Source organism: Crocodylus siamensis, chromosome 4 (assembly GCF_052110815.1).
Source record: "Crocodylus siamensis isolate JL-2025a chromosome 4, ASM5211081v1, whole genome shotgun sequence".
NCBI classification, from domain to species: domain Eukaryota; kingdom Metazoa; phylum Chordata; order Crocodylia; family Crocodylidae; genus Crocodylus; species Crocodylus siamensis.
The window spans coordinates 241,607,633-241,629,061 of NC_143398.1; the positions used below are offsets into that span (position 1 = coordinate 241,607,633).

The 21,429-nt window shown below is 44.7% G+C and overlaps 1 protein-coding gene across 1 annotated transcript; it reads left to right on the plus strand.

The window, feature by feature from the left end:
• Nucleotides 1-9,355: 9,355 nt before the first annotated feature.
• On the plus strand, nt 9,356-17,460 carry LOC149867737 (fibrinogen-like protein 1-like protein). Its single transcript, XM_090041270.1, has 2 exons — nt 9,356-9,536; nt 16,802-17,460. Exons 1-2 carry the CDS (start codon nt 9,356-9,358, stop codon nt 17,458-17,460), a joined length of 840 nt encoding a protein of 279 aa, XP_089897396.1.
• Nucleotides 17,461-21,429: the final 3,969 nt, after the last annotated feature.

The window sequence follows — 21,429 nt, forward strand, 5'->3', positions numbered from 1 at the left end:
GGTGACCTGGTCGTAGAGGCCACCAGGCTGGTCTGACAGGACCTGCTGCTAATGAACCCGTGTTGGTTGCCCCTGAGCATAATCTCCCCGGCTGGCCCCTCATGGACATGCGCCAGGATAACTCTCTCAAACAGCTTGCCCAGGATCGAGGTAAGACTAACTGGCCTATAGTTCCCCGGGTCCCCCTTCCTCCCCTTTTTGAAGATGGGAACCACATTGGCCCTCTTCCAGCCCTCTGGCACCACACCAGAGCACCATGAGTGCTCGTACAGCCGTGCCAGGGGTCCCACGATGACCTCAGCTAATTCCCTCAGCACTCGGGGGTGAAGATCATCCAGACCAGCTGATTTAAATACATCCAGTCCCTCCAGAAGTTCCCTGATTAGATCCTCCCTGACCCTAGGCCTGGGTTCACCTCCCCTGGGGCCTGAGCGGGGCCCGGTGGGCGGGGGGTGACCCAGTCCCTGCTCAGGAAAATGGAGGCAAAGAAATTGTTAAATAGATTAGCTTTGTTGTCTGGTGCGATGACCAGATTTCCTAGCGTTTCTTGCAGCGGCCCCACATATATAGGGGTTCTGTCCCAGGGATCCTAGGCACTATGGTAAAATAATATATGTAGTGAGCTTGGACTCATGAAAGCTTGTGCTGTATATCTACTTTGGTAAGTCTATAAAATACAAACATACCCTGCCTGACTTCAGACAAACACAGCTAACTACATCTCCTTGCCCAGCGTCAGAATAGGACATCTGTGGCACAGCAAAAAAGGAAAAGGGACCCAAGTCTCCTAACCCACGGATAATGTGTTTTTTAACAGAGCAGATGTTTTGGACAGGCTAGCATATGGTGGATCCAATGCATTTAAGTAAAGACTTAACCTCACCACAGGAGTTTTAATTTAATCTCATTTCCACTTGTTGCACTGGTAACAAAGCCATGGTTTTCTAGAAAAGGTGGTTTATGTTTCTTCAAATTTAGCCATATGGAACCATAATATTCTGCTCTGAGTTCCCCACATGACCTCATTAAGCCAGTAGAGAAGTATAGATGTGACTGCCATGAGAACCATCCCAGGAAGACAACATATTGTGTGGGTGCCAGCTTCTTTTCTGTGAGCCTGTAAATCAGCTCAGGAAAAGAAGTTTACAGCACACTGGTCTGTCACCATGGCCTTTCCCAGGGCTTGGTTCTGCTGCCCCAGTCAGCAACAAAACTTCCTATGGCTGATTTCAGTCATGAAGGACAGAATGGGACGTTTGGCACGTTAGACACAGATTGCTTATTATCATCACAAAGCCACAGGTTCCCATGGCTAAGATAGAGCCTTTTGCTGGCTGTTCTGTAAAAGTCAGGACTTCAGGATCATCCTTCACAAATTAGCCATCTGAGTCCAATTTTTAACAGGGTTTGTAGGTTCTTCTGATGCCTTAATGGTTTAACCAAAGCATGTATCAACCTGGACAACAATTACACCAATTCTGCTTAAAAAGAAATAGCTTTATTTTTATACCATGCATCCCTTTCCATTAGAACTCATTGCTGTCAGATATTTTCTACAATAACTCAGTGAGATTCAAAAAGTATTAGAAATATACAAAAGAAGCACTTAAAGGATTTGTTTTAATTCTAGATATATTATGTGGGCTAGTGGTATTCCCCATGTCAAATACCATTGGGAAGATCACTGGAACTGTACTACCTACAGCTGGAATATTTCCATCCACTGTGCTTGAATATTTGGATGTATGAATATAATGGATATCCACTATTACATTACAAATAATTATGAGACGATTAAAATCTTCATGCTTCAGGGCATAAACCAATAGCTGCCTGCCTGGCCTCAGGAAGACATACATCTTATGGACTGTTTAATGATGTCATTTTCCATTATGGGAACTCTTGTATTTTCTTCTGCAAGAGCTGGAATTGACTATGATCAGAACCAGGATACTGTGCCCCTCGGCTAATCCAGGAAGATGACTCCTGTGTTAGGACACTGAGCCCTGTTGTAAAGATAACGCTCAAAAACAAACAGATTTTAAAGCACATTCCAAGGCTCGGAGTGATACCTAGTATGATGTTGATCTTTCAATACAGCACATAGGACACCAAAGTCCTTCCCATCCTTCCAGAAAGTGAAAATGATCTATTCATGGGCTTAAAGTCAATAAACGGTGATAAAATGAGAGATTCAGGCCCTTGGGCTTTGGAGAAAAACAACATGGAGTTCAGAACAGGTGAAGGTAATATTTGATTCTGAATATGTCCTGAAGCATTTTCGAGCAAAGGACATCTCCATTGCACAAAGCAGACCCAAAAGTCAGGGGTTCAAATGGAGCTACGGCGGAAGACGGTACATCCCATAGAAATCATAGCAATTAAAGGCTGGAAGGGACCTCAAAAGAGGAAGTCGAACCCCCCTGCTCTGGGTAGGAATACTGATGAGATCAAATGATCCCAGCAAGGTGCTTGTGCAGCCTCCTCTTGAAGACTCCCAAGGCTGGACACTGCATCACCTCCTTGGGAAGTCTAGTCCAGATTCTGGTCACCCTTACCGTAAAGAAAATCTTCCTTACAGCCAAGCTGAAACCAAAAAATATTTTAACCCAGGCACAGCCATGAATTGAGACCTAAGATCACCTGCCCACACCCAGACTTGAACTGCCAGCCTTTTCTTACCAGCTACCTTCAGTGAGAATACTACCCACACCAGAGCCCCTCAGTGTCATGCCCTGCACTTCTGCAGTATGCTCACCTGCCATTATTTTCATGAATGAAAGTCACTTGCATGTATAGTACCCGTCTCCCTACAGACTCTACACATGGTAAAGTAGGAATTGTTTCACCTACCACTGAAATGCAGCTGCTTTAACTTCAACACAGGGTGGTTAATTCAGACTGGACATGATCTCAGCCTCTGAGTGCAGGAAATGAAGAATGCCATCTCCAGCTGAGAAGTCCCTGGGGAACTATAGCTAGGTAGACAAAAGTGGAATAGCCTGAATTAGGGTCACCCCAAATGTACAAACACCCCTGTTCTGAGAAATATCCCAGGTTCTTCAGTGAACCCACACGCCCAGCGACTGTTATACAGTTTAAGGACCATCACCTGAATAAAAACACTGCAACATCCAGCTGTTGAGCAAGTTCAAACCTGCAGTTGCTTTCTGGTGTAAGGAGAATTTTTGTTTCAAGTCTAAGTTGCCATTGACAGCTAATGAAATCAGACTCTCTCTCTCAGATACTAGACCAATGAGCTTTTTTGTTTAAAGAACAAAATGCAAGTTAAAGTTAAATTTAGATTTACTAGGCCACATGCCATCCCCTGTGCTCTCTCCCTGACCTTAGCTCCCATACTGGCCATGTCCTGAACTAAGAGAGTTCCCGGCAAGTTGGAAACTAGCAAAACTGGGTTTGCATGCCACTCTTTGAGCTCCTGGAACAGGGCCTGGGCTGGCAAAGGGGAGAACTTTACAAGGAACAAGAGAGAGACAAAGCCAAAGGGCTCTGGTTGGGCTCTACTGGCAGAGGGTCCCATCACAGGTTGTGTTTATTCCACCTCCTTTCCCAAGTTGGGACCTCCACTGAGAAACAAGCTCTTCTTACTCACTCAAGCTCCATATGCACCCAAATCCAGCAATTAGACAGTACAGGGATTGGGTCTGAACTTTTTTTGCAAATGGAAAAATACGTTCATGAAGCTTGTACACCTAGGTGCAGATGAAAAGGAATTTTAATAGCAGCATTAAAACTCATGATAAGTATATGAAGGGAGTGTTGGCCCAAACTAAATGACATCAAACCAAACAGAGAAAGGATAATTTATATTTTATATGTTTATTTTCAGGGAGCTGCATTTTAAGGATGAAATTTCTTTATTTTTACTGCCTATTCCTGGGAACAGACTGGCTTAAAGGAAGTTATGCAGTGCTAACAAATAAACTGTGTTTTATAGTTATAAAATGAAGTCAGGCAGGGTTCACGCTATTTCTGTGAAACAGTCTATACAAATGAGACTGGCCCAGAGCTTAATGAGATAACATTGCATTCATTCTCTTTATTAACCTTTCTTTTCCCTTAATAACAGAAAAAGCAAATATTTTCAGGAAGCCAACAATCACAACTCCAAAGCAAGATTAAGTCACGCTGTCCCCCTGCTGCTGAAGTCATTTCATGGGACAGGAAAGAAAGACCGTGATGCCAGAAAGGGAGTTAATGCACAGTAGCGTCCCCAAACAGCTTTCAAGTGACACTGACTGTGCAGTAGCTCGTTATTACTGCACAGTAGCATCACATCACACTTCATGCCAAATGGGCCAGGAACTCACCTGAGATGAGCAAGGGGAAAGTCTTGGGTTCCAGCCATGGCTCCAAGGACTGCTGATGCCTTTTATGTGAAACAGTCATTGGACAAAATGCATCAACATTTCTTATAGGATGGGCCAGATCCTGCGGCTCCCTTATGCCCTAAGCATGTGGTCCCAGTATCATATTCCTTTTCATGCTGTCTTTTTTTCTGGTCCCAGGACTCTTGCATTCCTTCTTGCTCAGTGGCACAGGCTCACAGGAGATATTTATCTTTGTGGTTAGGCTTCTCTCTCAGGAGAGGGGCGATATGGTTTGAACTCAAGTCTTCCACTTTTTGGACAACTGCTCTAACCACTAGGGTATAAAGGAAGGAGCAGGCACCACCACATTCACCACCATTTCTTCCTCCAGTCACATTTTCAAAGGAAGTGTCCATTTTTGCAATGACCAAATCCTAACAGCAGGTGTTAAGGGCATGCCTACTGGAGCAACCTCCTTGGGAGATTTAGATGGAGGCCTGACTAGTTCCTGCATCCTGATCAGAGTTAGATGCTGAGGTCTTCAGACTAAGGCAGTTCTGGGCAACTAAGGAGCTGTAAGGCTAAAAACGATGGTGCCTAATAAATAGGCAATAACCGTGCTAGGCAATAAGTGAGCAGGGGATTTTGGAGCACAGGTCTGTATTTAGGCATCTCCATTCTTAGTCTTGCTGTGGATACCTACATCCTTTACTGGATCTGGACATTAATTTTAATCTATTTGCAGCACGGAAAGTAAAACTCCATGGATTTTCTTTTTTTTTTAAAGTTATAAATAAAGCAGTACTGTAGGCATGTAAGTTAACATCAAGTGCTGCAGGCCTGTTCTTCAAGACAGTCTGGATACTCACAGCTCCATCTGAAATCACAGCGACCTGTGGGCATTTAGCATCTCTAAAATTCAGGTCCTGCACAAACAAGTCTCTTGAACATCTTGTTCAACCTCAGACACCAGTTCACTGCATTCCTACATTTAAAAGGTAATTGCTCAGTTTCATAGTTTACACTTCATGCCACGTGACCCTACTGCACAGTCAGCATCTCAGGTAGACATGGCCACTGACACCAAAGAAACAAATCCGTAAATAAGTTCAAACACTCAAACTATCCAAGAGGCCATATGGATGCTTTAGTCACTTTTAAGCCCCTAATATTTTACTTAGCTTTAAAATGCAGCTAAAATTTAGAATATATAACAGTGGCATCTATATGGTCACATAATGCTGCTTTTTGATTTTGGAGGATATGCTGCCAGAGAAATAGTACATTTATTCTCACTGTCCCAAGGACAGCTCTCTAAGGAGCTTATTTCTACTGAGGGGTAAAGAGTACTTTGCATGGGGCAGGGCAATACAGAGCTGGATCCGGGCACGTACACAAAACACCATGAAAATGTTCCTTAGCAATGTCCAAAAGAGCCACTTGCAGTTCTCTTCCCAGATTACTTCTGTGGCACCTGTGCAAGACCCAAGTAATGAAATAGTCCCTGCCATCCAGATCCCCAGCTACAATGGTTTTTAATGCACATACACAGACCATAGAGAGAACCTGCCCCTGTGCAATGGGTGGCTAACGAAGGATCAGTTTAAGGTCCTTGTTATGATTCACAGTCAAAGCCATTAGCAGAAAAATCAGAACAAGTAACAAGGAATCTGATTTATTATAAAGCCCAGATATTTAAAGAGATTTATGATTCATATTACTGGACTGCTGCAATGCTCTTCCCACTGCCAGGTTGAGAGGACAGCTTTAAAGCAGAAGGGCTAAACCATAAAGACAATAAATACGTAAAGTTCTTGAAGCTAATATCATGGACTGTAATGGCTGAAATTGCAGTTTTATTAAAATCAATGGGTGTGCTGCAGCAGAGCTTGGATTTCACCCTTCATGGGCAGAATATGATCTTTGCAAAGGATCTTCAGGACTGTTACAGTCTTTGCTTAACTGTTCACATGAGGGGCTGGGTGGCCCAGCTAGATTTGGAATTTATTTGCAACCTGGTTGCAACTCTGTCACCATAGGATTGGGGAGTTTACATCCCAGTTAGCAGAGATTAAGGTTGATGTTTTCAAAGATATTTCACATTCAGATAAAACAATACCTGAATTCCCAGTTCATACAACAACAAACAAAGATTGGGCATCCAAATCCCTTAGGCAGCCTGGGAAGTCAGCATTTTGTGGGCTATGCAAAAGGAATTTGGCAGGTCAGCATATCTCAGTGTGGGGAGGTGTCTGTAGTTCACATACCATCGCATCTAAGACCCCTGTTTGCTGCAGTCTTTAGACTGAATGGGACCATTCCCTCCCCACCAGGAGGTGGTACCTTATACAGACCATAAGCCATTTCACAGTAGATAACGATGGGAATCTTGTATGGCTGTTGCCCCAGCTGCTTGTGACGTGGTGAAACAAAAAGAGTCATCATTGTTTCACTCTCTGGTGCTGTGAAATGGGGTTCTCACAAACAAGAGTCCAACTCTCGTGTACTTAAAATGCATCCCCGTTTCGTGATTACAAAGAAAAGGAAATATGGCCAAAGGAAGCTTCCTTAAAACCCATCCATGTTTTTCCAGCTATGATAAATATCCAACCTGTGAGGGGAGCACTAAATGGCACGACCTCTAGAGAATTAGAAGCTGCTGATGCAAATAACTGGACATGCAGTTGCCACAGACACTGAAAAGAGGGACTGGAGATGGGCTATAAGTGGTACATCAGAGCTGTTGAAGTCAGAGGAGAATTAATTATTACTGAGAGGATAAAGGAAAGAGCTTTGCATTTTTGAAAGTGTCCACCCACACAGAGCTGGGAGGCTGAGAAGTCACCAGTATTTTACTGGCAAGAACAGAGGAAGAGTTCCCCACCAGCTTCAATGAGCATGTTAAACCAGTTTCAAACTAAGGGTGCCAGTTTGGCTCTATGATCATGCACGTATACTCCCCAACACCCTCAAAGATTAGAAAAACTTTCCCTTTCACCCCCCCCAACATGCTCACACATTCCCCAGACATCATAATGATTATGTCCACATATACTAACTCTATCTAGTATTATATCTTGCACCAATATGCTAGCAACAGGAATTAGACCTGCCCGTCTGCAGTTCCCTGGGACACCTCTGGGGCCTTTTACATACTGGCAGCGAGAGCCATTTGAGTATTTTTGCTAATGGCTCTGCAGTTTCATTGCTGAGCTCTTTGGAACTCTTGGCTGAAACCCATGTGAGCATGTGACTTGTTCCTCAGTTTGGTCTAAAACTTCATCTGTTGTCACCTCAAGTTGAGACACTTCTTCATATTCAATCAACTAAGAGGGATGGATCTGGTGCAGGAATCAACCCAACCTCCTCCGTGGTGAAGACTGATGCCAAGAGCTCAGTTAGCTCCTCTGCCAGGGCTTCCTGCTTCTGCTGTATTTCGCAAAAACCAAGACAAAACCTGCTTTTATGTCATTAGCAAGATGCTCCTCAAATTCTCGCTTAGCCTGCTTTGCTATGGCTTTATATGCAACTGGCTAGAGCAGCGATTCTCAAGCAGGGTGCTGCATGAGGTCCTCTGAAGGGTGCCCCAGGACACACGAGGGGATAAGGGAGGCGGGAGGAGATATGCAGATAAGGGCAGGCTCAGGCTTCCTCTGGCTGGCGGCAACCCCTGCCCCCACTGCCTCCCCCTCTGTAATAAATAAATCAGCTTGTGAAATGGGGTACCACTCAATTAAGCAATTATGAAGGGGTGCCTGGAGTCTAAAAACATTGAGAACCACAGGGCTAGAGACCACATACCTGTTTTCCTCACATGGGCATGGCTTCCATTTTTTTGAACAATGCTTTCTTGCTTGTAACAGCCTTCCTAACCACCATGAAACTATGTTAATTTTTTCTGGACTATTTAGTGTCTTTTTAAAATGTGTGACATACATTTCTTCTGATCCTCTAACACGTTTTTAAAAGTGTCTGTAGCCATTTTACCCTTTTGACCTCACCTTTTAGTTTCGTTCGAACGAACGTCCTCATTTTCATGCCATTTTCATTTGTGAAGGTTAAATAGTGCTGTGCTGCACTTTTTGAGGGAGGGGGGAAGGAAAGGAGGGTTGTTGAATATATTATAGGCACTTCCATAATGCTTGAATCGGGTCCCATTTACTTGGGACTAAATCAAGAGTTGCTAATCCTACTGTGGGTTCCAGAACTAAACGCCTCCTCCCCATCCTTGGTGTTTATACCTTTTAGAGACTTGTAAGGAGTTATTTTCCCTGCTTAAGTAACAACCACGGTGCAGCACTTCAGTACTTGCTGATGTTCTCCTCCCCCCAGTTTATCCCATCTCTCTAGTGTTGATCTGCTCTCAGGTGAGGACAGGAAAACTGAAGCTAACACAATTCCACTGGGGATAAATTTGGCTTATTGTATGGACAATATTCATCCCAGTGAAATACAACGACAGAGCAAGGACTCGGCTGCAGAATTGGAATAGGAAGTATGAAGTGAACAGTCATATTTTCATGCTAATTTCTATCAAGTATTTACAATATTTCCTTTAAACATAAGATTATTTCCTGCAATCGATGCAGTCTGTTTTCCAAGATTCTTCAACAAATACTACACTACTTGATTTCTTATCTTTATGATATTGATATTTAAGAAACATGCTATTCACATTTATTAGGTTTACAGAGGATATGCAAATAGTTGATGCTTTGTATGTTATGCTGTAATAGTACGGTAAGTAAATAAGGCCAATGAACCACACAGCTGTTAAGACATTTTTTCCTCATTTACAAATGTGCATGTTAAAGTTAATGAATGACTGATTGAATCATCATGTACCTTAAGCACCTAGTATAAAACAAATAAGAAACCTGGTAGTCTATTTTCTCATTCTGAATCTAGTCCCAAAGAACAGTAAGTCTATTAAGCAGTCCGTTGTATTAAAAATATAAAAACCATTTTCAAATACTAATGCATATATACTGATGTGTATGTGACCTCTTCTAGGTTCCCCAAAGATGTCTTTCCTGAATATGCCCCTAGCTGTCTTTGCTGTGCTTTTACTGATCTGCACATCAAGTTCAGCTGAGAAAACGGTGGAAGAAGTTTGGAAGGCGCGTCTTCGGGATGTAGTCAATCTGGAACTGGTAGAAAATGTGACTGCAATTCGCAATCTGGATGATGTTTTATCCAGGAACGGTAAGAACAGCCTCTCTCTTTCCAGCTATTTCACTGATTCAAGACAGGATGAACTATAATAAGTCTAATTTAGTCTCCTGTATTCATATAACCCATAGAATTTCACCCCTCAATTTTACCCTGCAACGTTAATTAGCTCTTCCCCATCATGTAATGAATGTGATCAATGTCAATAATTGGTGGTTAATGATTGGCATATCTTTTTGAAAAATAATTAATATTGAATTCAAACATCAATTCTGTGATGAATTTATTACTTCTCTCAGTAAGATGCTTGAATGGTTAACAACAGACCTTACAGTTAAAAAGTATGTCTTATTTCTGAAGTTCTCCAATATTCAACTATTGGATCTTGTTAAAATTTACATTTGCCAGGGGAAAAAAATGAATACAACTCTCTGCACTTGTGTAACAAAATGTAAAGGAAAAAAAAAGCTTTTGGGATCACTGGCTTTTATTTTCCTGTGGCAAATGTCTAATCATTGTAGGCATATAATGAATATCTAAACATTAAGAATTTATGCTTGCTGCCTTAGAGGAGCATAATTCTCAACTATTATTAATGAGGAACTATAAAACACACTTCAAGTTTTATACCCAAATTGCATGGGGTTTCCATACCCCATAAAAACATCTATTGGTATCTACAGAGAATTATATAACATGGTTTTATACGGCAGCCATTGAGGGGGTGGAATGCATTTCATTTAAGAAAAGATCTTACAAGGAAAACCGTTCTACAGAAATTCCCTGCTCTCTGTTTTTAAAATATTTATACATGCCACTAACAGAGTCCGGAAATAAAAAAAAGTGTTTTTCAAAATTGGCACAGTTTGATGTTTTCAATCTCCTTTCAGAAACAGAGCCAGGGTTTCAATTTACAGTAATCCATTTCTTGTTTAAGAATGAATTCAGCTTTACAGTAGCATAATGGATTATGGCTTTCTCCCGACACTCACATCCATTAATTTTCTCTATAGTTACAGTGGAGTAATTTACCAGTTTTCACTTCTGGAAACCTTTGTGCTGGTCTTACAGCACAAATTAAGGGCGAGGTCCTTGCCTGGTATGAACTGGATTAGCTCTATTGATCTGAATGCAACTTTGTAGTATTCTACTTTGCCCTGGATAGGAATGGGGAATGTGTGGATTTTCTAAAAACAGGAAAATGTGGGGGAGTCCACAAAGGATTGAACTGATTAATCATTGTTTAGGGGGTTGTGGAGAGACTTCTGTCATCATCAGTAGGAGTCACCCCACTGAAATCTATGCCATAAATCCACCAGCATAAATACAGCGCAAAGGATATCAGACTCCAAGCAACTAAAGGAATAAGGGAGAGAAATCAGCATGTAGGAGAACCAGGAGGGAAACCTTTGTCTGAGGAGTAGGGTGAAGGGAAGAGTGGTCTATGGAGTCCGGGTAGCAGGAGATTTGGGAGGGCGAGACAAAGGTGGGCTAAGTGGAGCATGGATTGGGCTGGTCAAGTATTCACACGCTTGATAAAAGAATGACCTAGTCTGCAACACAATGTTCTTCTTCAGACAAGGACACTGTACAGCCTGGCAGGGTTAACTGAGTCTGTGCAGGGTGCCAAGACTGGAATAGTAAGTGCCTGAAAGACATCCCAAAAGCCAGACATAATTTGTTACCAAAATTGCTATTTTGGTATCAGGTAGAGCTGAGCAAGTGCATAAACTTTCACATTATTCACTGGAACAGTCAAAGAATGAGGGATTATTCCACTTGGTTCTGGGTAGCCTTTCTTCTGGATATTTAATCCTTCACTATTGTAACAATCATTTGAATGAATACTTTGCCAAAGATCATAAAATTTACCCTAACAAAAAGCCTGTTGAGTGCTTTGCAAGCTATCCTAAATCAGTGTGAAAAGCAAAATCAAATTCAGTAGAAAATACAGGCTTTTGCTTCAGTTAGTTTTAGGCAATTGCAGTAAACACAAATAGTGGAAACTGCTAGGAGATGCAGCTTGGAAGTCAGCTTCTAGATGACAACTTAGACGAAATGAGGGTCATGTATGCACGACACTTTAAAGCGGGCTACATGCTTTTTAACTGCTTTAATGGTGTTAGTGTTTGCATGCCTTGGTAGCATATTGTGCATGAATTCCAGCCGCTGTAGGCAATTTGGTGGCGTAATGTGCTTTAAAAGACTTGGGGCGCAGCAAACTAAAACTCGTCCGAGGAGTTTTAGTTTGCTGCCCTGCAGCCATGGAGTGAAGCACCAGGCTCCATGCAGCTCTGCAGGAAGCCAGTGCAGGCAGCCTGGCAGCAGCCCGGGAAGGCAGGCTCCACCCAAGAAAAGTGGTGAGCCTGATTCCCTGCCCAAGCCCGGGGTTTCATACATTTCATAGACAATAGGGCTGGAAGGGACCTTGGAAGATCATTGAGTCCAGCCCCCTGCCCCAGGGGCAGGAAGTCAGCTGGGGTCAGAGGAACCCAGCAAGGTAAATGTCCAAATGTTTCTTAAAAGAGTCCAGAGTAGGTGCTTGCACCACCTCTGGGGGCAGTCTATTCCAGGCCTTGGGGGCTCAGACAGGAAAGAAGTTTTTCCTTATGTCCAGCCTGAAACAGTCTTGGAGGAGTTTGTGACAGCTTGACCTTGTCATCCCTTGGGGCGCTCTGGTGAACAGATGTTCCCCCAGATCCTGATGTACTTATAGGCAGCCACCAGGTCCCCCCTGAGCCTGCGTTTTTCCAGGCTGAAGAGTCCCATGGCTCTCAGCCTCTCCTCATAAGACCTGTTGTCTTGCCCTCCGATCATGCACGTGGCTCTCCTCTGCACTCTCTCAAGCTTCTCCACATTCTTCTTGAACTGCGGAGCCCAGAATCAGATGCAGTACTTCAGCCGCAGCCTCACAATAAATAAAAGCAGTGAGTTTTTAAACACTTTCCACACTGCCAAAGCATGCAAACCATTTTAGGGCTCCCATTTCATCTACACACACTCTTAGTGATTGCTACCTAACTTCAGCTGCTCTCCTTAAGACTTGATAGAGGTAGCAGCATTGGAAAGCCAGGAGAAGAAATGACTCCTGCAGGCAGAGACAGCCACCGCTAGAGACAAGAACAGAAGCAGAACAATATCTTCAAAAGAAGTAATCACAAAATGCCAAGTGCTTTGTCTGTGCCATTCTGAAATGGCACAGACAAAACACTGGAGGTCTTCAAGAGGAGGTTGGATGGGCATCTGGCTGGGGTCCTCTGAACCCAGCACTCTTTCCTGCCTATGCAGGGGGTCGGATTCGATGATCTATTGAGGTCCCTTCTGACCCTAACATCTATGAATCTATGAAATATTTTCGATGCTCTCCCGAGGTCCCTTCCAGCCCTAATGTCTATGTCTATGAAATTTTCATCCTCTTAACAAAACCACATAGCCAAATAATTTTCAGTTAAACATGTTTAAGTGTTTTTAAAATTGTTTATTTTCTACCATTTTTATTGCTTTTCCTTGAAAAAACTGGGGGGAAAAATCAATAAATTATTTTCTAAATTGTCAACAGGTCATTTCTCAGCCCAAAAATATCTTAACAAAAAAAATTGAGCAATTCTCCCTTTTCGGACAATAAGCCCTTCATTTTCAAAAGAAAGGTGAAGGGATCATCAGCATTTCAGGTTGAAAGGATGTCACTTGGGGAATGAAGTTGCAGAGCGGTCCCTGAATGACATGCAATGGTTGGCAGGGGAGCCAGCAAACAGTGCAGCCACACAGTGACCTGGCAAGGAGAAAGGCAAAGACACCTAGTAAGGGAAAGAAACAGCAATCTGGCTGGAAAATTCTGGTGATAGAAATGAAATCTGGCAGGAGCCAGCAGGTCTGCGCTTCCTTGACTAACCCAAATTACCAGTGTAAAATGTTCTAGATATTAACTGCCCTTTGCACATATCTTTTAATATTTCATGTGCTGTGCAGTTGGAACTTCATGAACTTCGAAAGGGAGCTTAAAAAATGCATGGTTTCACTGCAGCGCATTGAGCACTTCTGTACCCCAGGCTTAAAATAAAGTACAATCTTCATTGTGAGAAGAGCAATACTCAGCACTTCCACAGGGCAGATGCAAAATCTAAAGAGGCCAACCGGCAAACTACCATTGACACAGTGACCTCTGCAACCTGCAGTCCTTTACACATCACTGCACAGATTAATCATCTTAGTTAGTATATGTGTTTTCTATGGTGTATGCAGCAACAGGAGTCTGGGTGTACGGCAAAAGGAACACCGTTCCCCCTATCATTCACTTATATTGGAAGTACCCTGCTATAAGAAGGTCATTTAAAGATAGGAGGAGATCATAGGGTCACAAAAAAAAGCACCTGCTTTCTGCAGAAAATACCAATTTAACATGTGCAAATCCAGGTGTTTATCTTGAAATGCCAGAGCAGTGCCTCGGGGGGCACTTGTGCTCTCATTCACTAATTGGCCATGATCCTTTCTTAAAATGTGCTGGTCCCCCTCACCAGGAGGGGGAGACCACAGTGTGACCACAGTGCATTATGGGAGATGTAGCCTAATAAGAACATGGCCGTCAATGGGCTTCTGAGTCGGGATATTTTGGCTTTCAACTGTAACGTTCTAGATTTCCTTTTTTGTTGCCCAAAATGCAACACTTGATTGGGGGGCGGGGGAAGGGCATGAATTTTCCTAACAGCTTTAATTATTACCTGTTTTTTTTATAAATTTGGGCCACAGAGTGAAAGGATAAAAGTGCCCTCCAGATTATTCACCAAGCATTTTCATGTCTGCTTTTGGCATGTGAGATGAGCTCCAGCCACCTGCCTTTATGAGTATTTTATTCCTTTTTTTCGTGTGCCCTTCATCATCTGAATTTGCCACCATCAAATTCAGCCTCTGGTCTCTTCTCTACAGCCCTCCATCTCTCATGGGACCCCAAATGTTTTTTCTTCCAAGGTTAACAAACTTCTAGTTAATTGTACATCACATCTTCCAGCTATACTTGTTAATGGAGGCATTATCAGTCCATTAAGGGAGCAGAGAACTTCTTTCTGCATATGGCAGCTCTCCATGTGAAGTGACTTCTTTGCAACAGCTCCTTAAATGAAAGCCGGCTGTTGCCAGCTGCAATCCATGCAGGAAGTTATAATTTGATTCATGTCTGTTAATTTGCTCCTTCCATGCCAGTCACACATGCTGGCTGTCGTGACGGGCATTGCACAGCTGCTATTGCTATAGGCAGTGGGCAAAAAGTCTCAGCTCCTGATATTGCCTCTTCCCAACCTGAGCTCCGCCAGCAACCTAATGGGCCCCACAGCTCAGGACACAGCTGCCTCATTATTGAAGCAGTGTCTCTTGTAAATCGGATTCTGGATCAGGACATCCCCCGTTCAGCTGCTGCCCTCCACCTCAGTCCCACACGCCATGGGGGACTACCATCTCCCAAGCTGATTTATTTCCTGAGAAGGAGTGAGCTCCGTTAGCTCAGCTGCTGTCACAGAAGGGCTATTTTCTATCTGGGCAGGGTGTTCCCATTTCATTTCACTAGAGGGCAATGGCTGACACATTCAACAAGACTCAGAAACTAACAGGAGTCCACTCCACTTCTAGTCAGCTGAAAACAGCGGTTCTCACCTTTGTTAGACTTGAGGCAACCCTTGGAAAATCCCACCTTAGTCTTCCCTTGTTTTCTTGACTACAGAAAAAGAATAGAACATTTTTTCTGTTGCAGAAAACTCAGAAAGAACACTATAGTGTTTGTAATGTTGTGGATTTCCCCTTTGAAATCTCTGGGTGCATCATGTTTGCACACCTAACAATGCTAACATGATGTGGCACCCTTGAAAGGATCTCAAGGCATCCCAGGGTGCTGCAACACCCTGGTTTAGAATCAGTGGTCTAAAAGAAAGATGAGCTGGCCTGAAGACTTACTGGTTTTTATCCTCTGTTTCATCTAGGTTTAAAGTTGGAGCAGTGTTGACACATTTGAATCATTCTCTGTTTATTCACACGCAACAAGTAGAAAGTACATACCAGCTGCTGCCTTCCAAAATGTGCCTCTTTTGAAATGGTTCCAAACTTACCCGTGTTCACACCCTTAGAGTCTGCACAGGGACATGTGCTTATCTCAGTTATGAGCTGGGCTTTATTCTGCAATCAATCTCTGCAAGGTCTATTGACTTCAAGGGGAATTCCCTATACTGGATTGACTGCAGTGCTGGCTCCATACCGTTCCTTGTAGCATACTCAGTCCATTCACCAAAACTGGGGCTGGCAATATTCAAGTCAGCTGTTTCTGCAGGAAATTGCTAGCTGACAGAGAAGGCTTCAGCTTTCCCTGGGAGAGGAAAGCAAGAGCCAAGCCATCCCAGAATGCGTGGAAATTGCCGTAGTTTGTTTGGACTCTGCTTCTTTTTTGCAGCCAGGTCTCAAGGGTATGGGGATGGATGCAGTGTAAGAATTCAGAGATGCAGAAATGTGAAGGTTGATTGGCAAGAAACCTCTCCTAGGAAAGCAAGGTCATTGCATTTTAAATATGCATTTAAAAGAGCAAAATTGCACTGACTGACTTGTCTGAGTCAAAGGTAGTTACCTGGACAGCAGCTGAGGGCTGCAACAATAGCAGGTCTTTGAATAGTTCAGCTCTGCTTGCAAAGCAGAGGAGACAGTAAATCCATTACCACCACCCTCTGTATACTATAGAGGCATTACATAACGGGGCTGCTTGCAGGCACTTTGAAGAAAAGGCAATTCTAATGGGCAAGCAACTGTATTTATTTTTTTAAAATGGCACATATACTTCCTTGCAGTTCACCTCAAGACGGCTTCATTGCCTCTGGGCCCTGTATCCAGCATGCAGCAACTGCTTCATACCAAACCAGCCCACCTCGCACTTGGCGAGGCTTATCAGGGAAGTTCAGCCAGCGGCCCAGTGCCGGCTCTTGCAGCCTCAGCTCCCTGCACTCCGCACAAGTCTAGGTGCTAATCCCCTGAGCTGTTCCCTGCTTTCACCCGCTCCCCCCAGGCGTGTCTGGGCCACCCATCCCTCCCTCCAGCTTCTGCTTTCTGCTACCACCCTAGGTTGGACTTGGAGGACTCCACTGGAGTCACGGTGGGGATCAACCTGATATAATGCTCTGGAGTTTATTCCAATCCCAGGTCTTTGTTGGACTCAGCTTTTGCATTCTAGCCTTGACCTCCTATTAGATAGAAGCTCCTGAGCACAGATGGAAAGCAATTAGCTTTTGAGTTTTAGAAGTCACCGGCCTTCATCTCCTTTTGTTCCCTAGTTTACCACTTCACTTTCAAGAGGGACTGCGAAGAACTTTTCCAGACAGGCCACACCACGAATGGCCTTTACATCATACAGCCTGAAGGAAGCCGCAAGCTCGTGGTGCAGTGCTACATGGATGGCTGCAATGGGTGGACAGTGATCCAGAAAAACAGCCATAACACGGAGATCACATGGACAGAGGCCTGGACAACCTACAAGTATGGCTTTGGTAACCTGGAAGAGGATCACTGGCTTGGCAATGAGTACATCCACCTCATCACCAAGCAGAAATTGTACAAAGTGAGGATAGATTTAACTAATGCTAATGGCGTGCGACGGTATGCAGAATATGACAGCTTTTTTCTGGCAGATGAGGGTGATTTTTACAAGCTTAAGTTAGGGATGTACGAGGGTAATGCAGGAGACTCTCTCAGCTCTCCCATGACTAAAAACATGCACGATAACATGAGGTTTTCAGCTAAGGATCGTGATAATGACCGATCAAGTCACACAAACTGTGCAGATGTGCATGGAGGGGGCTGGTGGTTCGACTCCTGTTACGGTGCTCAGCTGAACTGCAAGGGCAGCCTTCACTGGCACACCCTCTGCGACAGCAATTGCCAAAGCTCAGCTATTCTGCTGAAGCCCGTTCATATGTACTGTCACAGGGTTTAGAAGACATGTCCATCCCCACAGACTATGATCAGGTGACCTAATGTAATACTTATCTGAAAAATAAAAGGCGAAATCATATCCTGCAGGCTTCAAGTTTCTCTGCCTTCCTCCTGGAAAGGGGGATCAGATTTTGATTCTACTGCTAACAGAGATGTCTATGCTGTATATTCAACCTCTCTGATGATATTCACTGCCTTCAACAAGGCAGCGAGACATATTGTGAATAACAACCTAATAAAATTCTTCTTTCTTCAGCACGCTCTGTGCAGTGTTTTATAAGCTGAGTCATATTTCTGTCACACCACTTGACACCAAGGAAAAGAAAAACCATAAGCAGCGATTTGTCATCAAAATGGTAGTAAATAAATAATTACCCTGAAAATCTGAGAACATGCAAGGTGTCCCTGCTCTAGACAGATTATTACGTTCCTGAGAAACATGAATATTCATACACACTAATTACAGGTAATTCGGGAGAAGGGGAATAACAGAGTCCACGGCCACCCGTAGTCACTTGCACTACTGCAGTCAGTGTAATATGCTACCACAGCAGGCCAACACCATTTTGCACTAATTTTATGCAGGAAGAGACGACTCCAGTATACTCTACCAGAGTGAAAAGGCACTGGCTGTTTCCACATTTCTGGACTGAACCTGTACTAAAATGTACCTCTTCCACCAAACACCGTATGTACATTTGACTACACTCTCTCTAACAAATATCCTGGAGATAGTATCCAAGAATTATAACTTGCTTCCTAAAGTCTTCTACTTCTGCAGAACTATCCTCCCCTTCCTTCAGCCTAAGTGTTCTCCAAGTTCTCTAGCATCATCCTGTTTTTTCCTCACACACACACTTATAGCTCCTGCCAGTCATTCCTTATCTTTCCACCACTTCAGGATTAGCTACCAAGACTGCACTACCAGGTTATGAGTACTCAAATCCTCCTACCAGCTCCCCATACCTCCAATTACCTTATGCAAAGTTGCATAAGGAAAAAAATAATTGTCACCTCCATAAAGATTCCAAGTACACTTCAGAAAGAAAAAAAAAAGATGAACTTTGTTTCTTCCATGGAAGCTAAAAGGTAATTTTTTTTCCCCTGGTCTTAGTTTACCATCAGACAAAAAGGTAGTTTACTTGTCCCCTAGGTTTTTCAGAAAGTAAAAGCTGTAGTGGCTCCCAAGGTTTTTAGCCACATCATTGACTGGTGATGACAACTTACAGCACTATACCAGCTGGACCAAAGTAGGCCTCAGTCAGTAACCATCAGGCACATCATGGTTGACCCTAGTTGACCAGATGACGATCTGAAGCAGGGTTGGGTAAAATAAAGTCCGCAGCCAGATTCAGCTCATCAACTGATTGGATCCAGCCCACGGACAGGTGCCTGCAAAGTGAGTGGCTCCAACCCGTGGGCAGGCAGCGGCTCCAGCAGCCCTGTGATGCTGGGTGGAAGTTGCTGCTTCCAGCATTCTCGGAGCTAGCTCTCTTTGGTCTGGGGCTGCCACCACCCCAGACATGAAAGCATGAGCCCACCCACAGCTGTAGCATGCCCCCTACCCCCTGGAAGCTGTTGGCCATGTTTGTGACCAGCAGCTGCTGGGTCTGGACTTGGGGAGGCACTAAAACTGCAGGTGGACTCTGGGTGCTGGAGGGAGTGAGGGGGAGTTGGCTTGTTAATGCTGCAGAACTCAGGCTTGCATACTGGTCACAGCCCTGGGAGGGAGGGATGGGGAGGAGGAGAGGGAGCGGTGTGGTCCCTGAGAGGTCACAAAACTCATAAAGTGGCCTGCCAACCCAAATAACTGCCCGCCTTTGATCTAAAGGTTCAGGGATGAAGCTTGTAGAAGAGCAGAGCTTATGTCCACAGCAGACAGCACTCTCTCAGGGCTGATCCAAGCCTGTGGAACTAAGGGCCTTCACAAACCTCCTCACCTTCTTCAGCATGTGTGAGGTGCATGTTGACAACAGAAGGCCAAGTCAAAATATGTAACTACTAGGGGTACACTGATAAAGATTTTAATAGATAGCCAATTATTAACCAGCCATATTGGCCGATACTGATCCAAAAACCGATTTACAGGAATGCAGTGAGCAGTGTAGAAAGCAGCTCCCTGCAGGTAAGTCTATGGAGGAAAAGGGGTATGGGGAAGGGGGCAGATCAAGGCCCCCAAGCTGAGAGAGGGAGGCAGGGGCAGTGACAGGGGCTGCCCAGCCACAGTGGTGAATGGTACCTAGGGCTGGGGCAGGACGGAGCTGCAGGCAGGAGATCAGCATCCAGGGGCTTAAAAATCGTGGCAGGCGCACTTGAATTAAAGCTTATTGAACAAGCTTTAGTTTAAGTACTGCTGTCACCATTTTTAAGCACAGGGACACTTTTAAGCAGAGCACAGCTGAGTGGAGTGAGGGCAGATACGGGCTGTGGGCTTGGGGCTCTTTGGTCTGTTGCCTTTGCCCTGGGAGCCCTGCACCAGCCACATGCCCCAGGCCTGACCGGCAGCGGGAGGCACAACTCACCACCCCCACTGCTGCTGGTGGGGCAGGGGATGTGTGGCCACTGTAGGGCTCTCAGGAGTAAGCCAGCAGAATGGAAAGCCTTAAGCTCACAGCAAACAGCCTGCATCTACCCAGCGCACAAACTGGGGGGGGGGATATGCCCCCCCAGCAGGTGCATACAGAGGCAGAAAGACCCCGTCCCCCCATGATAAGTTGCCTGTAGCTTCTTCCTGCTCCCTGCCCTGGGTCCCATTCACCACCCTTGCTGGACAGCACCCCTAGCCCCACTCCCTCCCTGTGGGGGCTTGATCTGTCCCCTGCCACACTCCTTCCCCTCCACAGACTTACCTGCGGGGAGCTGCTCTCTCCGCTGCCTGGCTGCATTTCTGGCCATGTGCATGCACATGATGTACGGGGGCCCTGCCCAGAAGACGTAATTAATGATATTTAATAGGTATGCATTAATTGGCTACACCAGCCAAAAAAAGCCAATAATGTAAATTTCCCCTTAATCAGTGCCAATCCAATATGCAAACAATATATCAGTACACCTCTAGTAACAACACATATATTTAAACAAGTCCAAGAGCCCTACCAGAGCAACAGACATTACTGATTCTTCTTCCGTGTGGGAGAAGAGCCAACCCACAACAGAAGTTAGTCACATTGTTTAATCCATTACAGGTGCTGGTGCAGCCACCTGGGTACTGCTTGGTACCCTCTGCCTCCTGTGGGTTCTCATCCAGGCCCTGCTGTACTGCTCCAGACTTGGGGAGAGAGCTGCAGCCAAGTGGCTCCTGCCCCAGAGTCCAGGGCTGCAGCTCGCTTCTACCCACAGGTGGCTGCTCATCACCTTGCCGAGTGTGTGGAAAGCAGCTGGGAGCTGGAGCTCCACATGCTGGAGCAGAAGCCACTCAGCAGTGGCCACCTTGAGCAGTCAGCAAGGGCAGGAAAAGGAGGAGCTGCTGGAGGTTGGGGAAGCCAAGCAGCATCCAGGCAGCTGCAGCCACAAGAAGAGCAGCCCTGCTGGGAAGCTGTACATGCTGGCTGGGGCCAGTGGGCGCAGGCAGGAACAGGGGGCAAGCTGCCCCAAGCAGGAGTAGGCAGGGCTCAACCCTATGTAGAGTACCACAAGGGTAGCCACAGGTTGGATGCAATCAATTAGTGAAGGCCTGACCGTGGGCCGGATGCAATCACTGGTGTGCCAGATCTGGCCTGCCAGACCTATTTTGCCTGCCCTTGGCACAGAAACACTTTTACCAGACATTGCGAGCAGCAAGGAAATATAATTCACAGCCAGAATGAGAGCAAACTGTATCGTGATGTCTGATCTTTCCTAAACATTGTCTGGGAAGCAATACGGAATCCCTTAGGATATGCCAATGCAAAAGTTCAAGTTTGTGGGAGCGGTTATGTGCATGCATGCACACCAACACACATGATCACACACACATTTTCTCTCTCCCTCA